Source organism: Ahaetulla prasina, chromosome 4 (genome assembly GCF_028640845.1).
Source record: "Ahaetulla prasina isolate Xishuangbanna chromosome 4, ASM2864084v1, whole genome shotgun sequence".
In the NCBI taxonomy this organism is placed as follows: domain Eukaryota; kingdom Metazoa; phylum Chordata; class Lepidosauria; order Squamata; family Colubridae; genus Ahaetulla; species Ahaetulla prasina.
In genome coordinates, this window is record NC_080542.1 from 126,452,371 (window position 1) to 126,474,158 (window position 21,788).

At 43.8% G+C, this 21,788-nt stretch overlaps 1 protein-coding gene across 3 annotated transcripts in view; it reads right to left on the reverse strand.

Annotated features, from left to right (window-relative positions):
• The window catches only part of LOC131197754 (homeobox protein Mohawk-like), a 192,885-nt gene that overhangs the window by 25,574 nt on the left and 145,523 nt on the right, over positions 1-21,788 (reverse strand). For all 3 annotated transcript variants that reach the window (XM_058182203.1, XM_058182204.1, XM_058182205.1), the window contains one exon: positions 21,276-21,602. In XM_058182203.1, coding sequence (XP_058038186.1) covers positions 21,276-21,602 — 327 coding nt within the window. The remainder of the gene's footprint in view (positions 1-21,275; positions 21,603-21,788) is intronic.

Consider the following 21,788-nt stretch of genomic DNA (forward strand, 5'->3'; position numbering starts at 1 on the left):
CTTCCCTTGCCAGACTAGGAGGAGAAACTTTCTCTCTCTTCTTTCACTCCTTGTCTCTTTGGGCTTTAAAGCAAAATATGTGAAAATTATTCATTTATGGAACAATATTTTGGATGCTTTTGCCACTGCAATTGTGAATATTTGGCCCCACCAGACTTTTTCCAGCTTTTCGGCAGGAAAGCAGAAATGAAAAGGTGGGTTTTCCTTAGCACACATTAAGCACTAACCCTTGTTGAAAAATTTATTCATTTGCTGGGATTAAATTATTTGGTGTCAGATATGTGCAACGTAGCAATTTTCACCACGATGCAAATGAAAATAGAGGGCTTTCTACAAAGTCCCAGCTTGGCAAGATAGGTTGAAGCAGCAGCTGCTTGAAGACAATTTGGGGGAACAATGGGCCATCTGAAAACCATTACTGCGTTCAAGTGAATTTTCCACATGTTCATTTGCTGGACAAGCAGGTTGCCCTTGAAGTATTGTCCTCAAGGGGGAAAAGGAAAAACTTGAAAAAAGTATTCTCACCGTTAGATCACTGCTTTGCTAGAGCAAGCCAAAAATACGGCCAAGGAAGCTTTGAGTTTTACGGCTGGCAAAATCATTCGATCAGGTACAAGGAAGGGAGGGAGGGAGCTAGTCAGGAATTCAAAGGATGAAAGCAACAGTGACTGATAGGAGGAGAAGTATTAGTGCTTAAACTGCTCAAGAGGAAAATTAAGTATTCAGAATTCTCCTCTCTTCTTGCTGCTTACATGATCTCCATTTGCAATGTCCAAAGGAAAACGCCGTTGTCTTACTGCATACAATTCTTGCTTCATTTTTGGTACAGATTTTTAAGACTGGACAGATAGGGACATACTTTTAAAAAGTAGGTAAGAAAAAAAAATACATACCTTTTGTAATTTTACTTTGAGTTAAATGGTATGTTGGTTCAAATTTTAAGAATTGCATAGATATAAAATATTTTTACTTTAAGTGGAAAGGGAAAAGGAAAATCTAAATCTATTATAATCAATGAAGCATGAAAACATACAATTTCAAAATTGCTTAAGATTTACTATTCGTGTGAAAATTTCTATTGTGAGTGCAATGATTATTATTCCTGATTTAAGGCATATCTTTTAAAATTAATATCTTTTTTTGTTTAGATTGTTATAATAATAATATATTGCATATTGAAATTCTATCATATGATGCTGTCTTTTCTTTGAATTTAATAAGATGTTTGTAGAGTACAATTGACAGGTCCGCTAAAGTCATCATAGTGAATATGCAACTAATTGAAACATTCTAGGCATCAAAATCTCTACCTCAAGGATACAATAAAGCTTACAGGAAAATCAGATTTGTAGAGATTTCTGGAAAAAATCTCAGGTAAATGATTTCATCAAACTGCAAATAACATCTAGATGTTCTCTCTCATTAGAATATACTTTCTTTCATTCTTTTAAGGTTAGTGGTAATTTTAGCTGGTTTTACTAACTAAAATTACCGTTAAGTTTATCTCTCTAAACCTTTTTTGACTTACTATGAGTAGGAACGCAAAGTACAAAATAAAATCTTAACTACATAAACATATTTCTGATTATTTAATGGTTGGCATTAGCTATTAGTGTTCTGCTTATTTTATTGTTTTTATTTACTCATTTAGTATTCCTATTTTTTAACACGGAAAAACTATATATAATCCCCAAAAAAAGAATAATACTTCCTTTACCAAGCTGGGTTGAACAACCGAGAATTTATAACAGCTACATAAAATCTAAATATTTACAGGAATTACTATAATGACAGGTTTATAAATTCAGTGTAAACAATAGCCATTTATTTGGTAATTGATAGCCAGTCCATGAAAAGCCTCGATCATCGCTAATTTTCAGAGCTGTTAAATAAGAAAATATTCTGCAATTATGCATTTAGATGATATTAAATGATAAACGATATTAAAAAAGTCACCTGATACATGTTTCTTAACAAATAAAAATATGATATATATAGAACAGTCCATTTGGTGGACCAATTTATATTTGAATGCAGATTAAAAGAACTATGTTCAATGAAAAGAAATAACATGTGAATTCCATTAATCTCAAAAGTGGTAACTAAGGAAAGCCTGCCAATGAGCTGTACTTTCATGTTCTGTTTGACCGAACTACAGCTCAATTTGCTTTGGATGATGAAAATGGGAATTGCTGCCTTGAGTTGCCGCTACTAGAATTCTGCTTACATTTCTCTGTCTGTGTGTCCCAGAGACTTTCAGATTTTTATACTGATAGGTTTCTGAACCACTCTTGGAAACTGTATGAAGTCCTAAACCATCAATGGATAAGGAGAACATGTAAAGCAGAGCTGAATGCACTCATTTCTTATCTATATCTATCTGCTTATCTACCTACCTACCTACCTACCTATCCAGGGGTGAAATGTAAAATTTGTTACTACCAGTTCTGTGGGTGTGGCTTGGTGGTGGTGGGGTAATATGACTGGGTGGGCATGGCCAACTTATTTTTTTTTACTTTTAAAAGCATTTTTTCTACAACCTCTACAACCTCTTCGGTTCGCCAGAGGAAAAAAAGCTTTTAAAGGTTCTGATTATCCCAGCTGAGTTGCCTGATCACCAGACCCTTTTAAAAGCATTTTTTCTGCAACCTCTTCTGCTGAAAAGCATTTTAAAAAATGCTTTTAAAAGGTTCTGGCAATCAGGCAACTCAGTTGGGACCGCCAGAGGAGCCTTTTAAAAGCTTTTTTTTACAACCTCTTTGGCTGAAGAGGTTGTAGAAAAAATGCTTTTAAAGGGTTCTGACGATCCCAGCTGTGCTGTGCGATCATCAGAGGCTTTTTTTTTTTTTAAAAAAGCAATTTTTCAGCTGAAGAAAAAATGCTTTTAAAAGTAAAAAAAAAAACCTCTGATGATCGCATGGCTCAGCTCGACATGGGGGGGTGGCAAGGATTTTTGCTACAGTTCTCCGAACCACCTGCCGCCATTGCTACCAGATTGGGCAATCCGGTCTGAACCAAGCCTTTCACTCCTGTACCTATCTGCCTATCTATCTATCTATCTATCTATCTATCTATCTATCTATCTATCTATCTATCTATCTATCTATCTATCATCTATCCATCCATCCATCCATCTAATATCACCCATCCATCTATGCACTTGTATGTGAGTCAATCATTTTTGAGTTTTAAGTAATTTCCTATAAAAACATAATCAACAGCTATTGCAGACGGTATTTAGAATCCACTCTTTAGAATCCACCATAAATCAATGTGAAGGCACATGGATATGTACTACAAGAATTCTAGTTTTAGCTAAATGCTTCCATCATCAAGTCTCTCCACTGTTATGATTATGGACAAATGGCCAATTCCAAGGAAATACTTAATTGACACCCCCACCCCACAATTATGAGAAATCAAATACAAACCACAAATCCATAAGGGAAAAGCAGGATTAGCACAAATAGTACCGTATTTCTTTATTGCCTCTGGTTTTTAAAAATTATTGTGTGACAGCAAAACATACAAATGAGAAATGAGAAAAAAATACATGTTTCTATTACCTGAAAGAATATTTTTAAAATATTTAATATATTTAAAATCACTAGAAAACAGTTCTGAGTTGCTTTTCTAACCCCAGAAAAATATCTCTTATTGAAAAAGGTTATACAACCAATCAGAACAATTTAAAGTGAACTAATGCTTAATCCTTTTAAACTAAGTGTTGTTAGATGCAAATGTATCTGATTAACTTATGCCAGGTGCTTTTACAATTATCATAGTTAGTTATGGGTCATTTCTGGTACTTTTTGAAATTGATCATAAGCATCAACACTGTGACCACCAAGAATGAAGGTTAAAGCTGTGGAAGAAATTCGAGAAAGGAAATTTCTGGTCTAAGGCCTTCACAATCAGAATAATTTTGCAATTATTCAATTGATACACACATCACAGACACCCTCAAGTCAGTTTTTGACTCCTAATGATTGCATCAACTAGTTCCTGCTTTTTTCTTGGTGAAGTTTTTCTGAAATGATTTGCTGTTGCCTCTTTCTTAGAGCTGATATAGAATGGCCCGCCCAAGCCCACCCAGTTGGATTTATATCTGAGATGGTTCTAGAACTCACAGTCTCCTGGTTTCTTGCCCAGTGCTTTAATCACCACACCAAAACAGATCTCTATAAATACATAGGTGAGTTAATACAGGAGGATTAGAAAACTAAAATAAGGGTAATTCGATAGAAGAAAAAAAAATCTACTCAATAGAAATGAAAGCAAAGCAAACTACAATGAAATGTAAATGAAGACCACTTTTGAAAATAAACAGCACCAATTGCCATAATTTTACTGAATCTGTTCTGCTAGCCATCGCGCTAGAATAAAGGATGTTTAAACTCCTGTTTTATAATCAGCTCTGCAAGAGAGAGGAGTTTTTTTTCTCCTTTTTTCAGGTACCTCCCTTTAAATTGCCTCCATTAATGCAAATGCTGGTATCAGAGACATACCTGTGTAAATCCACTTCATGTAAATTGGAGAATGTGTCTCCTACTTGCCAAGTTCAAGCCTGACTGAATTTTTACAGCTGGATCAGAGAAGCTCAGCTGTGTATGTTTTAGAAAGGCTTTTTTTATGGAAATATTGATACAACTTTAAACACACAAGAATGAACAGGACTGTGATGGGCTAATATTACACTAGAGGTAAGGACAGATCTGGCAGACAGTGGTACGGACAGAATTTACCAGATTGTGAGCTGCAAAAGTTTTATTTACATTAAGAAATGGAAACAACCTGGAACACAAGGGATGCCATTCCAGATATTAGGTTTGAAGTCAGACAGTTTTCCAGAAATAAAAATAAATAAAGTTTTTATGCCCCCCCCCTTTCTTTTTTAAAGTATTCTGCCAAGAAATACAAGATCCCTTATTCCAGACCAATCCTCTTTCATGGGATTTATATTTTTGGGCATTACTTTAATGATACGCCTTGCTTCCAAACCAGCTTTTCTCAACCTGGTAGCCTCTTAATACATTAAGACTACAGTTTCCAGAACTTCTAGGCAAAATTCTAAGAACTGACATTCCAAACCCCTTGGAAAGAATAAGATTTGGCAAAACTGTTCTAGTATATGTTTTTGGTTCACTTTAATTCTCCTGAGCATGAGATTATCTCTCTGGTTTGCAAAGAATGGTTCACACTTGAATGAGTGTCAACATTCCCTTGCAGAAAAGCCTTTGATAAAAGAGATTTAGGGGATGATGGGGAAGGACTGGGAGTACAGTGCTGAGAAGATATGCATTAAGCCAGTGTTTCTCAGCCTTGATAACTTGAAGAGGTATGGCTAGGGAATTCTGGGAGTGGTATACATCTTCAAGCTGCCAAGGTTGAAAAACACTGCATTAAACCTCATCTGAAAGACTAAACTGAAATACTCAAACCAATCATAAGTAGAGGAGAAAAATCAGTTTCAAAGTATTTTTTTTTAAAAAAAGAAAGAACACAAACAGTTTGGTTTCAAAGCAGGCAGGAAAGAAGAATCTTGAAGGGAAGAAAAGGGAAAAGGGAGAAAGAGAGAAACGGGAGGGGAGGGGAGGGGAGGAGAGGAGAGGGGAGGAGAGGAGAGGAGAGGGGAGGAAAGGAAAGGAAAGGAAAAGAAAGGAAAGGAGAGGAGAGGAGCAAGGCAGAGGGAGGGAGGGAGGGAGGGAGGAAGGAAGGGAAGGGAAGAGAAGAGAAGAGAAGAGAAGAGAAGAGAAGAGAAGAGAAGAGAAGGGAAGGGAAGGGAAGGGAAGGGAAGGGAACAAGAGGAAAGGAAAGGAAAGGAAAGGAAAGGAAAGGAAAGGAAAGGAAAGGAAAGGAAAGGAAAGGAAAGGAAAGGAAAGGAAAGGAAAGGAAATCTTGTTGGTAGCAGAGAATTTTCCCCCCAGGTATAATAGCAAGTGAATGAGGTAAATTTTCATCATACTAGGCTTGGTACAAACCTATCCATATATCCTCCCCTGTACTGAAGTTTTCGGTTAAGTCAAATTGGTTATTGACCATATAAATACCTTACTGATACAGATCTGAGTGAAGAAATATCACCACCATCATACCAGTAGCATGTATTAGAGTATAATACTGCCGAGTTGGCAGTTGATACCCCCAGGTTTATGGTCATGGGGGATTTCAATCTGCCATCGGTAGGCGAGACATCGTCGACAGCTCGGGAGTTCATGGCCTCCATGGCAGCCTTGGACCTGACCCAGTTAGTGAATGGGCCCACACACAGTGGGGGACACACAGTGGGGGACACACGCTGGACTTGATTTTTGTCTCGAGACAGTGGCTGAATGATCTGGATGTGGGGGACTTAGTCATCACTCCCCTGCCATGGACAGATCATTCTCTTCTTCGCCTGGACTTCAGACCGCAAACCCTCACCACAGGGAGACGGAGCCAGTTCGGTGGTTCCGTCCCAGGTGCCTGATGGACCCGAGTAAGTTCCTGACGGAGCTTGGGCCGATTCCTGAGGATCTGGCCCACGGCTCGGCTGAAGAACTTGTTGCCGCCTGGGAAAGGGTGGCGGCGGGGGCTTTGGACCGCGTCGTGCCTGTGCGGCCTCTGACCGGCTTTTTGGTTTACTGAGGAGCTGAGAGAGATGAAGCGCCGGAAAAGACGCCTAGAGAGCCCTTGGAGAGCCAGCCGTTCCGAATCTGACCGAACACTAGTGCGGTCACATATTCAGACCTATCTAGTGGCAATAGGGATGGCAAAGCAAGAATACTTTTCCGCCCTTATAGCATTGGCAGATAACTGCCCAGGCGCCTTGTTTGGAGTGACCCGCTCCCTTTCGTTTCAGGGGGCTCGGGAGGACCCCTTACAGGGGCGAGCTGAGGAATTTGGAAGTTATCTGCACGATAAAATCGCTCAGATCCGGGACGGGCTGGACACTGATTGGGTGGATCTAGGCGGGATGATGCAGGGACGTCTTGAGAACATTGTTTGGGCTGAGTGTGACTCTGTGACTCCCGATGACATGACAGGATACTGGGGAGGTTGAATGCCACCACATGTTTATTGGACCTGTGTCCCTCCTGGCTGGTACTGGCCACCCAGAAAGTTACACGAGGCTGACTCCAGGGAATTACCAGCGCTTCTCTGACGGAGGAAGTCTTCCCAGCTGCCTTAGAGGCGGTGGTGAGGCCCCTCCTTAAGAAGCCTTCCCTGGACCCAGCTATTTTGGCTAATTATTGTCCGGTCTCCAACCTCCGCTTTTTGGCGAAGGTTGTTGAGAGTGGGGTGGCTTGGCAGCTCCCCTGGTACCTGGAGGAAACTGTTTATCTAGACCCATGCCAGTCCGGCTTCAGGCCTGGGTACAGCACAGAGACGGCTTTGGTCGCATTGGTTGATGATCTCTGGAGGGCATGGGACAGAGGTTGTGTTGTGACCCAGGTTCCTGGACCCGGACTCCTGGACTCGGATGATTCAGAAAGTGAGGGAGAAGACCTGGCAAGCCCTGCTTCTCTTGAGCCCTCTCCCTCCCTGGCACCCACTCAAAGGGAGGAGGAGGGGTCGGCAAGGCCTGATTCTCTGGAGCCTTCTTCTGATTTGGCAACGCCCCAAGAACAGTTTTGGAGTGATGCTAGACTGCGCAGACGTGATCGGCGCACGCAGCAGAAGCAGCGTTGGGATAAAGCCAAGTAATGATTGTTATGCAGTGACATCTGCAGAGACTATAAATAGGAGGCGGGACTTCCTGGTTTTTTGTCTTGGACAAAGCAATGAATTTGCGCAGGCAAACTGTATCAATGGAGGGAAGAATATATTTGTGAGTAATTCTGGCCTTATCTATAATTTCCCCGTTATCTCCAGAAACTTGGCAGGCCCGTGGGTAGACGTGGCCAGGACATTTATCTATGTAAATAAATTAGAAAATGAGGCCTCTGACTGACTCTTTGCTGGGAGTATTGGGGGGAGGGAAACAGAACATTTTGTCCAAGACCCCGACTAAAACATTTTCCACTAAAGATGGACCAGCAGCAGGTACAGCAGCAGTTACAGCAGCTACAAGCGGCTAATCAACAGCTCCAGCAGCAAGTAGCTCACTTGGCAGGCCAACTTGCTGCCGGGAATGTGTCTGCAGCCCCCCCCCCGTCCTCCCACTCCTCTTTCTCGTCGCAAGTGCCCGATAACCGTGCCGGATAAGTTTTCTGGGCAGCCTGAGATGTTCCTGACCTTCTTGGGACAGTGCCAGCTCTACATGGCTATGCGGCCAGAGGATTTCCCAGGCGACCGGGCTAAGGTGGCCTTCATGATTAACCTTCTTTCCGGCTCGGCTGCTCGATGGGCCATGCCCCTCTTGCTCCAGGACAGTCCCCTGCTGGCGGACCAACAGCGTTTTTGGCAGCACCTGCGCACCATGTACGAGGACCCCGTTCGAATGCTGACGGCAACCAGGCGCCTTAAGGAACTCCGTCAAGGGAAACGCCCCCTGCAGGAGTACATCGCTGAATTTCATCTTTTGTGCCAGGACTCTGACTGGAATGATGCAGCGCTGGTGGACGCGTTCCAGGAGGGACTCTCAGAGGAATTGCAAGACGAGCTGGCCCGGGTGGAGGCGCCGCGGACCCCCGACAACTTGGTGCCCCTTTGTCTCCGCCTCGATGCCCGTCTGCAATGGCGACCATCCCATCGCACCCCCGGGACCCGCCGTCGACATCTGCACCCCCACTTCCTGCACCACCAGCACCCCGGGTCGCCCCACGTTTTGTAACCGCTGCGGAAGAGCCCATGGAGTTGGGAGCGGCCAGACCTCGCCTGACAGCCCAGGAGCGGAACCGGAGGCTCCAAGGGGGATTGTGCCTGTACTGTGGGGAGCCCGGCCACTTTGCCGCTTCTTGCCCCAGAAAGCGAAGTGGGGCACGCACGCCAGTCCCTGAATCACAGCGTGACCAATCGGGAAACGGAGCAGGCCCGACCTCGGGGAAACCCTAGGTCGGGCACATACTAAGCCCCCACTGGACGTTACGGAAGTAGACTCTGGGCCCCCTCGGCATCTGATTCTGGACACACGGATATGGTTGGGGAACCAGTCGGACGGGCTCCAGGCGCATGTGCTGGTGGACTCAGGGGCCACAACAAACTTTATGGATCAGGCCTTTGTGACCCAGTTTGCGGTCCCCGTGGTTCCGGTGGACCCTCCGATGCGGGTAGAGACAATTGATGGACGAGAACTGGTGTCCGGCCCCATTAAAATTGCCACCCAGCCTTTGCGCCTGGCTATTGGGGACCATGAGGAGGCGATCCAGTTTTATATCATGGCGGACCTTCATTTTCCCTTGGTCCTTGGTTGGCCTGGCTTCGGACCCACGATCCTCAGGTGGCCTAGTCGCGGAACGCCATCTCTTTCCCGAGTCTGCAGTGCGTCGACCACATCCGCCACACCTGTGCCGGCCAGAACGTCCCCACCGCTGCCATCACCTTGCCTCCTGAGCTGACGGACTTCGCCGACGTGTTCAGTGAGAAGGAGGCGGACCGATTACCCCCACATCGGCCCTACGATTGCCCCGTGGACCTTCTGCCCAACGCACCACTGCCTGTGGGACGCCTGTATTCCATGTCGGAGCCCGAGTTGGCCGCCCTCAGGGACTTCCTGGACAAAAATCTGGCCCGAGGGTTCATCCGGCCTTCAAAGTCCCCTCTCTCGGCCCCGGTCCTCTTCGTGAAGAAGAAGACAGGGGACTTGCGCCTGTGCTGTGATTACCGCCAGCTAAACGCCATTACGGTGCGGAATCGCTACCCCCTGCCGCTCATCCCGGAGCTGCTGGAGAGGTTGCGGGAGGCCACGATCTTCACCAAGCTCGATCTCCGGGGGGCCTACAACCTGGTGTGGATGCAAGAAGGAGACGAATGGAAGACGGCATTCGGCACCCGATACGGACACTACGAATACACTGTCATGCCATTTGGGTTGACCAACGCTCCCGCCGTTTTTCAGCACTTCATGAACGACGTGTTCCGAGACATGTTGGATCGGTTCGTGGTTATCTACCTGAACGACATCCTGATTTACTCCCGGTCTAGGGAAAGCCACCTTCGACACGTCGGTCTGGTTCTGCAACGCTTGCGGGAGCAACAACTCAATGCGAAGCTGGAGAAATGCGTCTTCTTCCGGACTTCCATAGAATTCCTCAGGCATATCATCTCGCCCGAGGGCATAGCCATGGACCCATGCAAAGTAGAAACTTTGTGTAGCTGGGAAGCTCCTTGTCGGGTGAAGGATGTTCAGCGCCTGCTGGGCTTCGCCAACTACTACCGGACCTTCATCCCGGGCTTCGCCACACTGACGGCTCCACTTACCCAGCTCCTCAGGAAGAAGGTTGCGTTCCGGTGGGGTCCCCCACAGCAAGAAGCATTCACAGCCCTCAAGAAAGCCTTCGACACGGAACCCGTCCTGAGGCATCCCGACCCGCTCCAGCCTTTTGTGGTGGAAACGGATGCGTCCAATGTGGCTCTGGGAGCGGTGCTGCTACAGGCTCTGATGAATGGTGGCACACTTTTTCCCTGCGCTTACTACTCCCGGAAACTCAATCCTTCCGAGCGCAACTACACCATCTGGGAAAAAGAGTTGCTGGCTATCAAGGCTGCATTCGAGGCTTGGCGACACCATCTGGAGGGGGCCCGACATCAGGTGGAGGTCCGAACGGACCATCGGAATCTCGAGCACCTCACCACAGCTCGGAAGTTGAACCAGCGGCAGATCCGGTGGTCGTTGTTTTTTGCTCGGTTCAACTTTCGCGTGACCTACATTCCCAGCGGTCACAACTGGAGGGCGGATGCCCTGTCCCGCAAGCCAGAGTACCTCTGCGCCAAGGACCCCCTTCCTCCACGGACAGTGCTGCCGGCAGAAGCCTTGGCCGCAGCACGGGAACCAGTGGACTTGTGGGCCCAGGTGCGAGAGGCGCAGCGCCAGGACGCCTGGTCACAGCAAAGGAGAGCGGAGGTGGGCCCCGCGTCTTCTTGGACCTTGGAGGAGGACTTACTCAAGTTTCGGGGGCGATTATATGTGCCCACAGGACCACTCCGAGCCCTCGTCATGACCCAGTGCCACGACAACCCTGCAGCAGGACATTTTGGGTTCTTCAAGACCCTCCACCTGGTGACACAGACCTTTTGGTGGCCCCGAGTGCGGCATGATGTACATGCCTACGTGACATCCTGCGTACCGTGCCGGCAAGCCAAGGCCGCCACGGGGGCCCCTCCCGGGCTCCTCCAGCCCTTGCCGACACCCGACAGACCCTGGGGGGCGATCTCCATGGACTTCCTGACGGACCTGCCGCTGTTCTCTGGGTTCACCACGGTGCTGGTGGTGGTGGACATGCTCACCAAGATGGCACACTTCATCCCATGCCCACAGCTGCAAAAACGGCCCATCTCTTTCTGCAGCACATCTTCCGCCTCCATGGTCTACCGGACAGGGTGGTTTCGGACTGCGGAGTTCAGTTCACAGCTCGCTTCTGGAAGAGCCTGATGGCCGCGTTGGAGGTGCAGGTGTGTCTGTCGTCATCGCACCATCCGGAGACCGATGGGGGTACAGAGAAGGTCATCGGTATCCTGGAACAGTATCTCCATTGCTTCATCAACCAGCAACAGGACAACTGGGCCGATTACCTGTCCCTGGCGGAGTTTGCTTTTAACAACTCTCAGCACACCTCTACTCAGATGACCCTGTTCTTTGCCAATGTGGGGTACCATCCGCGGCTCTTCCCTCTGGCACCACCGGATTCTCCTGTTCCCGAAACGCAGACCTTCCTGACGGAATTGCATGCGGTCCAACAGTTGGTACGTCAGCAGCTGGATCGGGCAAAGGAGGACTACAAACGGTCCGCCGACCACTCCTGACGGGCAACGCTCCCGCTGGCAGTTGGAGACCAGGTGTGGCTCTCCGCCAAACACCTCCCGTCCGACCGCCCGGTAAAGAAGTTGGACCACCAATTCATCGGCCCGTTCCCTGTCGAGGCAGTCATCAACCCGGTAGCCTACCGACTGACCCTGCCACGATCCATGCGGATCCACCCCGTCTTTCACCGGTCCCTTCTGGTTCCTGAGGCCACTCCGAGTCCCCTTTGGTGCCCAACAGCACCCATCACTGTCGCCGAGGACGGGTTGGAGGAATACGAAGTCCACAGCGTACGAGACTCCCGCTGGCTGAAGGGTCGTTTCCAATATTTGATCGCATTGAAGGGATACGGGACTGATTTCTCCTGAGTAGATGCCTCCGACGTTCATGCCCCTGACCTGGTGCAGGCCTTCCATGAGCAGAACCCAGCCCGACCGCATCCCAATCGTCAGCCCCGGGGGAAGGGCCCTGCGGTAAGGGATAGTGTTGTGACCCAGGTTCCTGCACCTGGACTCCTGGACTCGGATGATTCAGAAAGTGAGGGAGAAGACCTGGCAAGACCTGCTTCTCTTGAGCCCTCTCCCTCCCTGGCACCCACTCAAAGGGAGGAGGAGGGGCCGGCAAGGCCTGATTCTCTGGAGCCTTCTTCTGATTTGGCAACGCCCCAAGAACAGTTTTGGAGTGATACAAGACTGCGCAGACGTGACCGGCGCGCGCAGCAGAAGCAGCGTTGGGATAAAGCCAAGTAATGATTGTCATGCAGTGACATCTGCAGAGACTATAAATAGGAGGCGGGACTTCCTGGTTTTTTGTCTTGGACAAAGCAATGAATTTGCGCAGGCAAACTGTATCAATGGAGGGAAGAATATATTCGTGAGTAATTCTGGCCTTATCTATAATTTCCTCGTTATCTCCAGAAACTTGGCAGGCCCGTGGGTAGACGTGGCCAGGACATTTATCTATGTAAATAAATTAGAAAAGGAGGCCTCTGACTGACTCTTTGCTGGAAGTATTGGGGGGAGGGAAACAGAACAGGTTGGTCCTCTGTTCTTGTCCTGTCAGCGGCATTGGATACCATCGACCATGGTATCTTGCTGCAATGGTTGGGGGATTTGGGAGTGGGAGGCACCTTTTTATGGTGGTTCTCCTCCTACCTCTCCGACCGTTCGCAGATGGTGTTGACAGGGGGGCAGAGATCGATCGCTAGGCAACTCACGTGTGGGGTGCCGCAGGGGTCGATTCTCTTACCCTTCCTGTTCAACATTTATATGAAGCCGCTGGGAGAGATCATTCGTGGTTTTGGGGTGAGTTGTCAGCTGTACGCCGACGACACTCAGCTGTACATTTCCACCCCGAACCACCCCAAAGAAGCCATTGATGTGATGACTCGGTGTCTTGAAGTCGTTTGGGTCTGGATGGGGACGAACAGGCTCCGACTCAACCCATCCAAGACGGAGTGGCTGTGGATGCCGGCGTCCCGGCACAGTCAGCTTACCCCATTGCTGACTGTGGGGGGCAAATCGTTGGCCCCCAGGGAATCGGTGCGCAATTTAGGCATTCTCCTGGATGCAGGGCTGTCTTTAGAAGACCATTTGACCGCCGTCACCAGGGGACCTTTTTATCAGGTCCGCCTGATTCGCCAATTGCGCCCTTTCCTGGACCGGGACTTGTTATGCACAGTCACTCATGCCCTCGTCACTTCCCACCTGGTTTACTGCAATGCTCTCTACATGGGGCTCCCCTTGAAAAGCATCCGAAGGCTCCAACTGGTACAGAATGTGGCTGCGTGGGGGATTGAGGGAGCTCCTCGTAGCTCCCATGTAACACCTCTCCTGCATGGGCTGCATTGGTTGCCAGCGGTCTTCCGGGTGTGCTTCAAGGTGTTGGTTATCACCTTTGAAGCGCTCCATGGCATCGGACTGGATATTTATGGGACCGCCTGCTGCCACCAGTTACCTCCCATCGTCCGGTGCGTCCAGTGTGCTCTCACAGGGGGGCCTCCTTAGGGTGCCATCAGCCAACCAATGTCGGCTGGCGACCCCCAGGGGAAGAGCATTCTCTGTGGGGGCCCCAGCTCCATGGAATAAGCTGCCGGTGGGACTCCGACTTCTCCCTGATCTTCGGATCTTTAAACACGAGCTCAAGGCTTTCTTTTTTCACCAAGCGGGGCTGGCTTGATTGATTGATTTTAATATTTGGGGATTTTAGCGGGTTTCTTAACAGGGGTTTTAATCTTTTGTAATTTTTATCTAATATTTTTAAGTATACAGCAGTTTAATTAGATTTTTAATTTTGTTATGGTATTTTAAATTGTTTTTGAATTATTGTCATTTTACTTGCTGTACACCACCCTGAGTCTTCGGAGAAGGGTGGTATAAAAGTGTGAATAAATAAATAAATAAATAAATAAATAAATAAATAAATTTATCCTTATTTACTTATATTTACTTATTTACAGTATATTTTATACTGTATTTTAAGTAGATTGGCAAAGCCTTCCTACTACTAAGAATATGATGAAAGAAGAGTTATTTGTTAACCATAGCTGAACAGAACAGGATTGTCCTGATCTCATCCTAAGGAGCACATTTGCAAAATCTGATGGATATGTATGAAGCTAGATCTGAAAAAAAAATTTTGACTGACAGCATAGAAAATGAATATCTTGCCTCTGGCACAAGTCAAATCTGTTGCCCTAGTCACCCATAAAGCAGGTTTAAAGTTAAACCAGCTACTTGTATTGTTCATAAAAGATTTCATTTTCTTTTCCATTTTTCACACTTTTAAAATACCATATCCTATTTTTTATGTTGCTGATTTCTTTTTATTAATTTTATTGGCCGCTGGCCTAAAAATAGTCTTAAGTTCTGGAAAATTTCATATAGGCCAGCATCACAGTAGGAACATAAGAAATTTTAGAATATCATGCTTTATTGTCTGGATCACTGGCTTCCTTGCCCTGATATACATTACAAGAATATTTCTTGGCTCCAGTTCAGAAGCAATAAAGCATGACTAAGTCCCAAGGAAGCAGCTTAGTTGGGCCAAACCAAAACGGAAGGCAATAGAAGTATACATTTAAACATGGCTCCATCATCAATGCTATGAAAAGTATTTTTTCCCCTCTGAGGCTGTATGTATCTCTTAAAACTGATCAGTGATCATGATAATCCTAAATGTCATTAAAGAGATAATTTAAAAACCTCTATGGCACAAATAGCCACATCTTTTAACCAGTCGATTCTGCAGTATTTTAGATAGGTACTATACCTATCAGGAATATGAATTATGTTGTACTTGATATTCAAATGCTTATCTTGCTTTAGTGTTTTTTATTTTGCAGTAGTAGGCATTTATCTTCATTTAGACTAATCTGCAACATATTCCACAAAAATACAGTGCAGATGTTCAAAAGTGGCTCATGTGAACCTTTTTGCCAATTCTAAAACAGTTGTGAAAGAAGAATACACTTTACAGCCACATTTTTTTTTTAAAAAGTGGATGTTTCATTTCACAAATATTAACTGGAAAGGGAAGAAAACATGTCGGCAAGCTAAACAAGATAAAATATCTACACATTTGATACATAATATAAAGTCTACCAGTTAGACATAAAGTAATCTAACCTTTAAGAATGGCTGTTGGAAATTGTGGTTTTCAATCTCCTGCAATGGAAGATGCTAAAGATTCAACATCATAACCTTAAGAGCAAAATATAGAGTGAAAGAGGAGTTGAGGAGTAAGTAAGAAAAACAATTCCTGAAGCCCACAAAATTCTACTCCACATAAACACCTAAAAGAAAACCACCACTTTCAAATTCTGAATACTGATCAGTTCTGAGGGCAGTTTTTTTCCAGATGTCATCATTCCTGAACTCCTTAAATACCACAAATACAAATATGCCAAAGACTTTGCTTCTGGTACTGCCCTGATCATCCCTTCTCAACAAAGGAATTCTTAAAACTCTGTTATGAGATAGTGAAGCTATTTAGTTTCCAATGGGACACATGGTCAAGTATTTCATGTGAACCAAACACTAGTATGTCTAATTTCTGAGCAAGTGCCTAGAAGTGCCATGGAAACTGATATAGTCTGTCTCTGTTTCTTTCTTACATGAATACATGACTCCAGTCCAGGAGAAAAAACAATATAAGTTTAAAAAAGCTCTGTAGTTAGAATATCGCTTATAATGCATGCAAAGCAGAGGTGATATTCAGCCAGTTTTAAACGGTTCTGGCAAACTGGTAGCAGAAATTTTGAGTAGTTTGGAGAACTGGCAAATACCACCTCTGGCTGCCCCCCCCCAATCTATTCACTGCCTCCCAAGTCTCAGCTGATTGGCTGGGTCTTCCTTTGCTGCACGGAAGATTGGAGCTGGAAAGCAGGTTAATGGGGTGGGGAGGGAATGGTGAGTTTGCAGTATCCTTCCCCCAGGGGTTGGGAAGGAATGGGGCTTTTGCAGTATCCGTCCCCTGAAGTGGGGTGGGAATGGAGATTTTGCAGTATCCATCCCCCAGGAGGGGGGAAGGAATGGGGATTTTGCAGTATCCTTCCCCTGCCATGCCCACCAAGCCATGCCCACAGAACCGGTAGTAAAAAATTTTGAATCCCACCACTGATGCAAAGTCTAAGAATATATGAGACATGAATCTGGAATATGAAGGTCAAAAAATCTGGAATGAATTTGGTTGGGGAAGTGATACAAATATGAAAGAGTCAATGCTTGGAGAACATTTGTAGCTTCTTCATAGTAGCTGTCATAGTAGGCTTGTCAGTTACAAATTACTATTTACTAAAAGCAAACAGTGATGTCACTTCTTGCCATTTCACCTAGCTCTTCATGATGCTTCTTAGCATCCTGGTTTACCTCTTGTCTTTTTTTTTTTTCCGGATAGAAGGGCACATTTTGTTATTACTACTTCGTTTTCCAGGAATTACAATATGGCTTCTGCATGGCCCAGAAACAGCAATGGAAGTGTTTGTTTATTTATTAATTTCAAATAATTAATTAGAAAAACTCTAGTGCTTTGCATGCCAACTTCCTTATTTTAAAAAAATATTTTTTAAAAGGGAAATATGGCAAAGAACTTGATGGTTGCCAAAGGAGGTATCTATAGGCACATCTCAAATCAGATCACATTCATGCACTGTTGAATATGCACATGCTCTCAATATTTCCTCACACCAAGGAAAATTGCATATAGAAATGAACAGAAAAAATAAAGAAAAACATGCATATGCATGAACCATTTTTAGCTAGGGAAAAAAACATCTCAGAGAAATAAATGCTGGAATAACTGGTTCCTCTTTTTTAAATGGGCTGGCAGTGCCCCATTCTTCTCATGGTTCCCATCACCAATCTCTTTCCACTTATGACTGTATGACTGTAACTTTGTTGCTGGCAATCCTTATGATTTATATTGATATATTGACCATCAATTGTGTTGTAAAGGTTGTACCTTGATGAACGTATCTTTTTTTTTATGTACACTGAGAGCATGTGCACCAAGACAAATTCCTTGTGTGTCCAATCACACTTGGCCAATAAAAAATTCTATTCTATTCTATTCTATTCTAACTGGCATGTGGTTAAAACTTTAATTGGTTAAAAGTCAATTTGCATATTCCTGAAAATATGGGTCTGTTCACCTTACAGTGGAGTCCACATTTTCTGTTCTGCATTACAGACTAATTAAAACAATACACTTGGAACATACTAAGGCAACATAGATAGCTATCTGAAGCACAATAGGAATTAAAATTGATTGTATCTGGAGGTCCCAAGTGAGGGAGGGCTGAACCTAGAGTATCAGTGTGTGAAAATATTTACTCGGTCCTTTGAAGTCTTTAAAGAATAAGGAAGATGACCTTGTTGGAAAAATGCAAGAACCATTAATTAGCCAAAGGGAATTGAAATGTTTTTTAAAGTCTTTATAAACAAAATAATATTTAGAAATAGCTCAGAAAGACATCTCCCTGATTCACAAGGGAATTGAAGGGATGAATGTCAGGCATGTCTGTGTGGAGATGTAGCAAAACCAAACTTGCAAGATTTTGTTAATGTAGCCAAGGTAGATCTTCTAGTCTTCTAGTCTTCTATGGCAGGGGTCTCCAACCTTGGCAACATTAAGACTTGTAGACTTCAACTCCCATAGTTCCTCAGCCAGCCAGCTTTGCTGGCTGAGGAACTCTGGGAGTCGAAGTCCACAAGTCTTAAAGTTGCCAAGATTGGAGACCCCTGTTCTATGGCACCGAATTCCTGAATTCTGGCCTACTTCGTGCAGCTGACAAAACCCCACATAACTTGATGGTGCACATAAACTAAATATTTGTATCAGCACTAAATATTTTGTTATATAATCAAGAAAATGCTGCTCTAAGACATTTTCAGAAAATTTAAATTATTGGCCCAGCATTTGTAGGAGAGCTAGTGGAATTATAGAACATATTTAGAAATTGGATGCATGAGATTTTTAGCTTCTAGGGTTGTAAAATTTAGGGCCCTAGAGCCACTTGCACAATACCTCCTTAATAACTTGAGTGAGTTCACAAAATTCTTTAAAATACTGCTACTAAATGCCAATTTTAAAGGAGGAAATGTTAAATAAACAGGAAGAATAATCTCATTGACTAAGTTTTACCCTGGCCCTACCCATTTCTTTGATGGCTTCCAGGATGGCTACCTGGGGTCTTACCTTTTTCCTCTTCAAAGCGTGTCGCTGCTTTAAAAGTAACTGTGGTGCATTACATAATGTTTTTTGTCTTGCAAATTAAAGTTGTCCAGTAAATAGAGATGTCCCTATGAATGTTAAATTTGTCTATTTAAACATGTTGCTTTATGCTTTTCAAGAGTACATTCAAAGGAAAAAGTCTCTACATAGCACTAATTCTGCACACATAGAAAGACATTAGCATGATTGTGTAACAATTTATAGCTTGTTTTTCCAAATGTTCGGCTTGTTCCTGATGTCGTGGTTAATATAAGGATGCCTCAGCCATTTCAGGAAATTTCTCAGCTCTCAGTCAAAGCTAAAAAGCTGGCAGAAAACAGGCCAAGTCCAGTAACATTTCTATTACACAAGAGTATGCCCATTTTTAAATTCCAATTGTATAAGTATCAAAAACCAGAAGTTCACATGCCTTAAGTCACTGTGTTCTCATTTGAGCAACAATCGTTTTAAACTAAAATTTGGCAGGGGATTATTGCATAATGTAGACCAAATGCACTTGGAATGCTGAAAAACAGCGTTCAAAAACCAAGAGATTTCACTTGGAAAACACTTAAACTAGACAACCACAGCTCCTATTTTACACACTTCAAGGAAAGTCCATTGCTCAGCCCAAGACTTGGAAGGAAAGCACAATAATTTTAACTTAAATGGAAGATCTACATAAAACTGAAACTCAGGAGAAGAGATCAAAGGGATAAGTTATTATTATTTATTTTTATCCAAACAATAAAAGAAGGAATAAACTTTCTGAAAGTTTCTTTGAAAATCAAGATACAGATTATCTATAATAGTATTCCCCAATTTGATCCCACAGATACTTCAAATTATCACTTCAGAATTTGCAGTTGACATCACTTTTGACTTTTCTTACTCTTAACCTGCCCATCCCCACCATTAACCCATATATATTTTGAGCTAAAAAAGATCCCTTCATATTTCATCATACTATGGTCTGTTGTCCAATCTTCTATTACCAACTTTTCGTAATCCTTTCCAAAATATCTTGTGATATTTTTTACAATTTTTCATTTAACTTTCCAGGAATCTTGTCCTGCTTTAAATGTAAACACATATTAAACTTGGAATGATTGGTATATTTCAATATGTCTGATATATTTGGAAAATTAGAAAACCAGAGGACTGGAAGGTTGGAAGAAACTGGAGGATAACTAACAGGTATGTCTTCTGGTTGACATATACATTAGGATAGACACAAGAAAATGAAAAAAGTAAAGCCTTTTTCAAAGAAGAGCAAACTTATTTTCTGTCCTGCGGATAGAAAGTTTTAACTTGGGAATTAAAAGAAGGAAAATCCTGGAAGTTGTGACAAAAATAATGAAAAGATTGCAAGACTTTGAAGAAAGGACCGTGGAAGAAATGTGAGGGTTGAAGAATGATCCCGTATATGAGTGTAGAAACATGGATTTCATTATGAAGTTTCATCCATGGAATCATTCAGATGTTCAGGTTTCATTCAGAAGTACATACGAATGCAGTTCATGGTATGTCTAAACGGGCCAAAATTAATAGACCAGTGCAGCTTAGAGGAACATAATTTTGTCATGATGCAACAGATGAAAAATATAGGATCCATATTTATTAATAAAGCAGGCAAGAAGGGGATTTCTCATATGGAACTGTTTGACTTTGAGCCAAACCACTACTCCAAATCACTTGAGCTGTTGGCACTGAAGATCTGGGCCAAACTCCAAGGCCTTCAGAACAATTAACCAAATAGCAGAATGGTGTAAATAGACTAAGCAGTAGCAGGATGGAGCTAACCTATCTTGATTTGGGATCAAAAATTGAAAAAGTTTCTTCTCTTATGACAATCTGCCCAGATTCCAGACCTTTCCCTCTTAACTTTCCCTGAGTTCTACAAAGTTCATCCAAAATAGAAAAAAGACAGTCTTTCCTGTGGAGCTTCATATCAAGTAGCGTGCTTTGCCATTTCAAATGTATCAGACCCAATCTATGTCTCCTTTTAAGAAAGCCCTAAAGCCCCATTAATTTATTCAAGGAATCCTGTTAACAAGACTTATTATATTGGCAAGGACACCAATTGGAACTGAGGTTTCTTTTTCTATGGTGGAACATATTCTTTTAATATTGGCTTTCTAACCTCAGACATCCAGTGAAACCTAGATATTTTCTTTAACAGCTAGAAGTAGAGAATTACAATATTAATTACAGCATAGTCTTCTAAATCCCGAGATATTAGCATCAGCATTGGGCTGCAATGGTTCAGTGGTTAAAGACACGGATCAGGTTCGAGACCCAAGTGCTGCAAGATGGGATGAGTTCCCATTACTTGACCCAGTTCCTGTCTACCCAGCAGTTTGAAAGCATACAAATGCAAGTAGATAAATAGGTACCACTTTGGTGGAAAGATAACAGCGTTCTGTGCACTTTGGTGTATAGTCATACTGGCCACATGACCATGGAAATATCTTCAGACAATGCTGGTTCCCTCAGCTAAGAAATAGAGTTGACCACTGTCCCCTAGAGTTGAACATGACTGGAAAAAGGAAAACTCTTACCTTTACCTTTTAAACTCTGAGATATTACAAGCACATTCACCCTAAAACAACCTTCTTGCAAAAATAGGAACAATTATGAAGGAACAAGAAAAAGAGGAGGGTCTTTGTGGAAAGGCACATACCTGCCCGGTAGAGAAAATTTCCATCAGTCTCGGAGGAGGATGGCGACACCAGTTCTTCTTCAAACTCATTAGAACTGAATGATCCAGAATGACTCCTTTGTCTTGCTTTTTCCATCAGGTCTGCATCTGTGGTCCTGACATGTGTCACCGAATCATTCAGGTAGCGATTCAATAAGCTGCTTTTGTATTTAGGAGGGGCTACATAATCTTCACTGGCACTTCCTTCTGGTTTTACTCCAGATTTTATGACAGGACTTTCTGTTTTAATCACAGCATGTTGAACCTGGGTGTTGTATTCTCCTTCATTTCGGGGAGGGTTTTCGACATCTGCAAAGAGAAGGATGATCAAGCAGAAACTTTTCTTATGTATCTTTATACTCCTAAAGAAGCATTTGGTGAAAAATGGAGATCAGGTGGCATTATCATGACAGTCTTTTCTAAAATCCATTTACATAGACTTCTCTAACCTGCCCCATCCTCAGTTCCTAGTTCCAAGCCACATGGGTGAAGTGT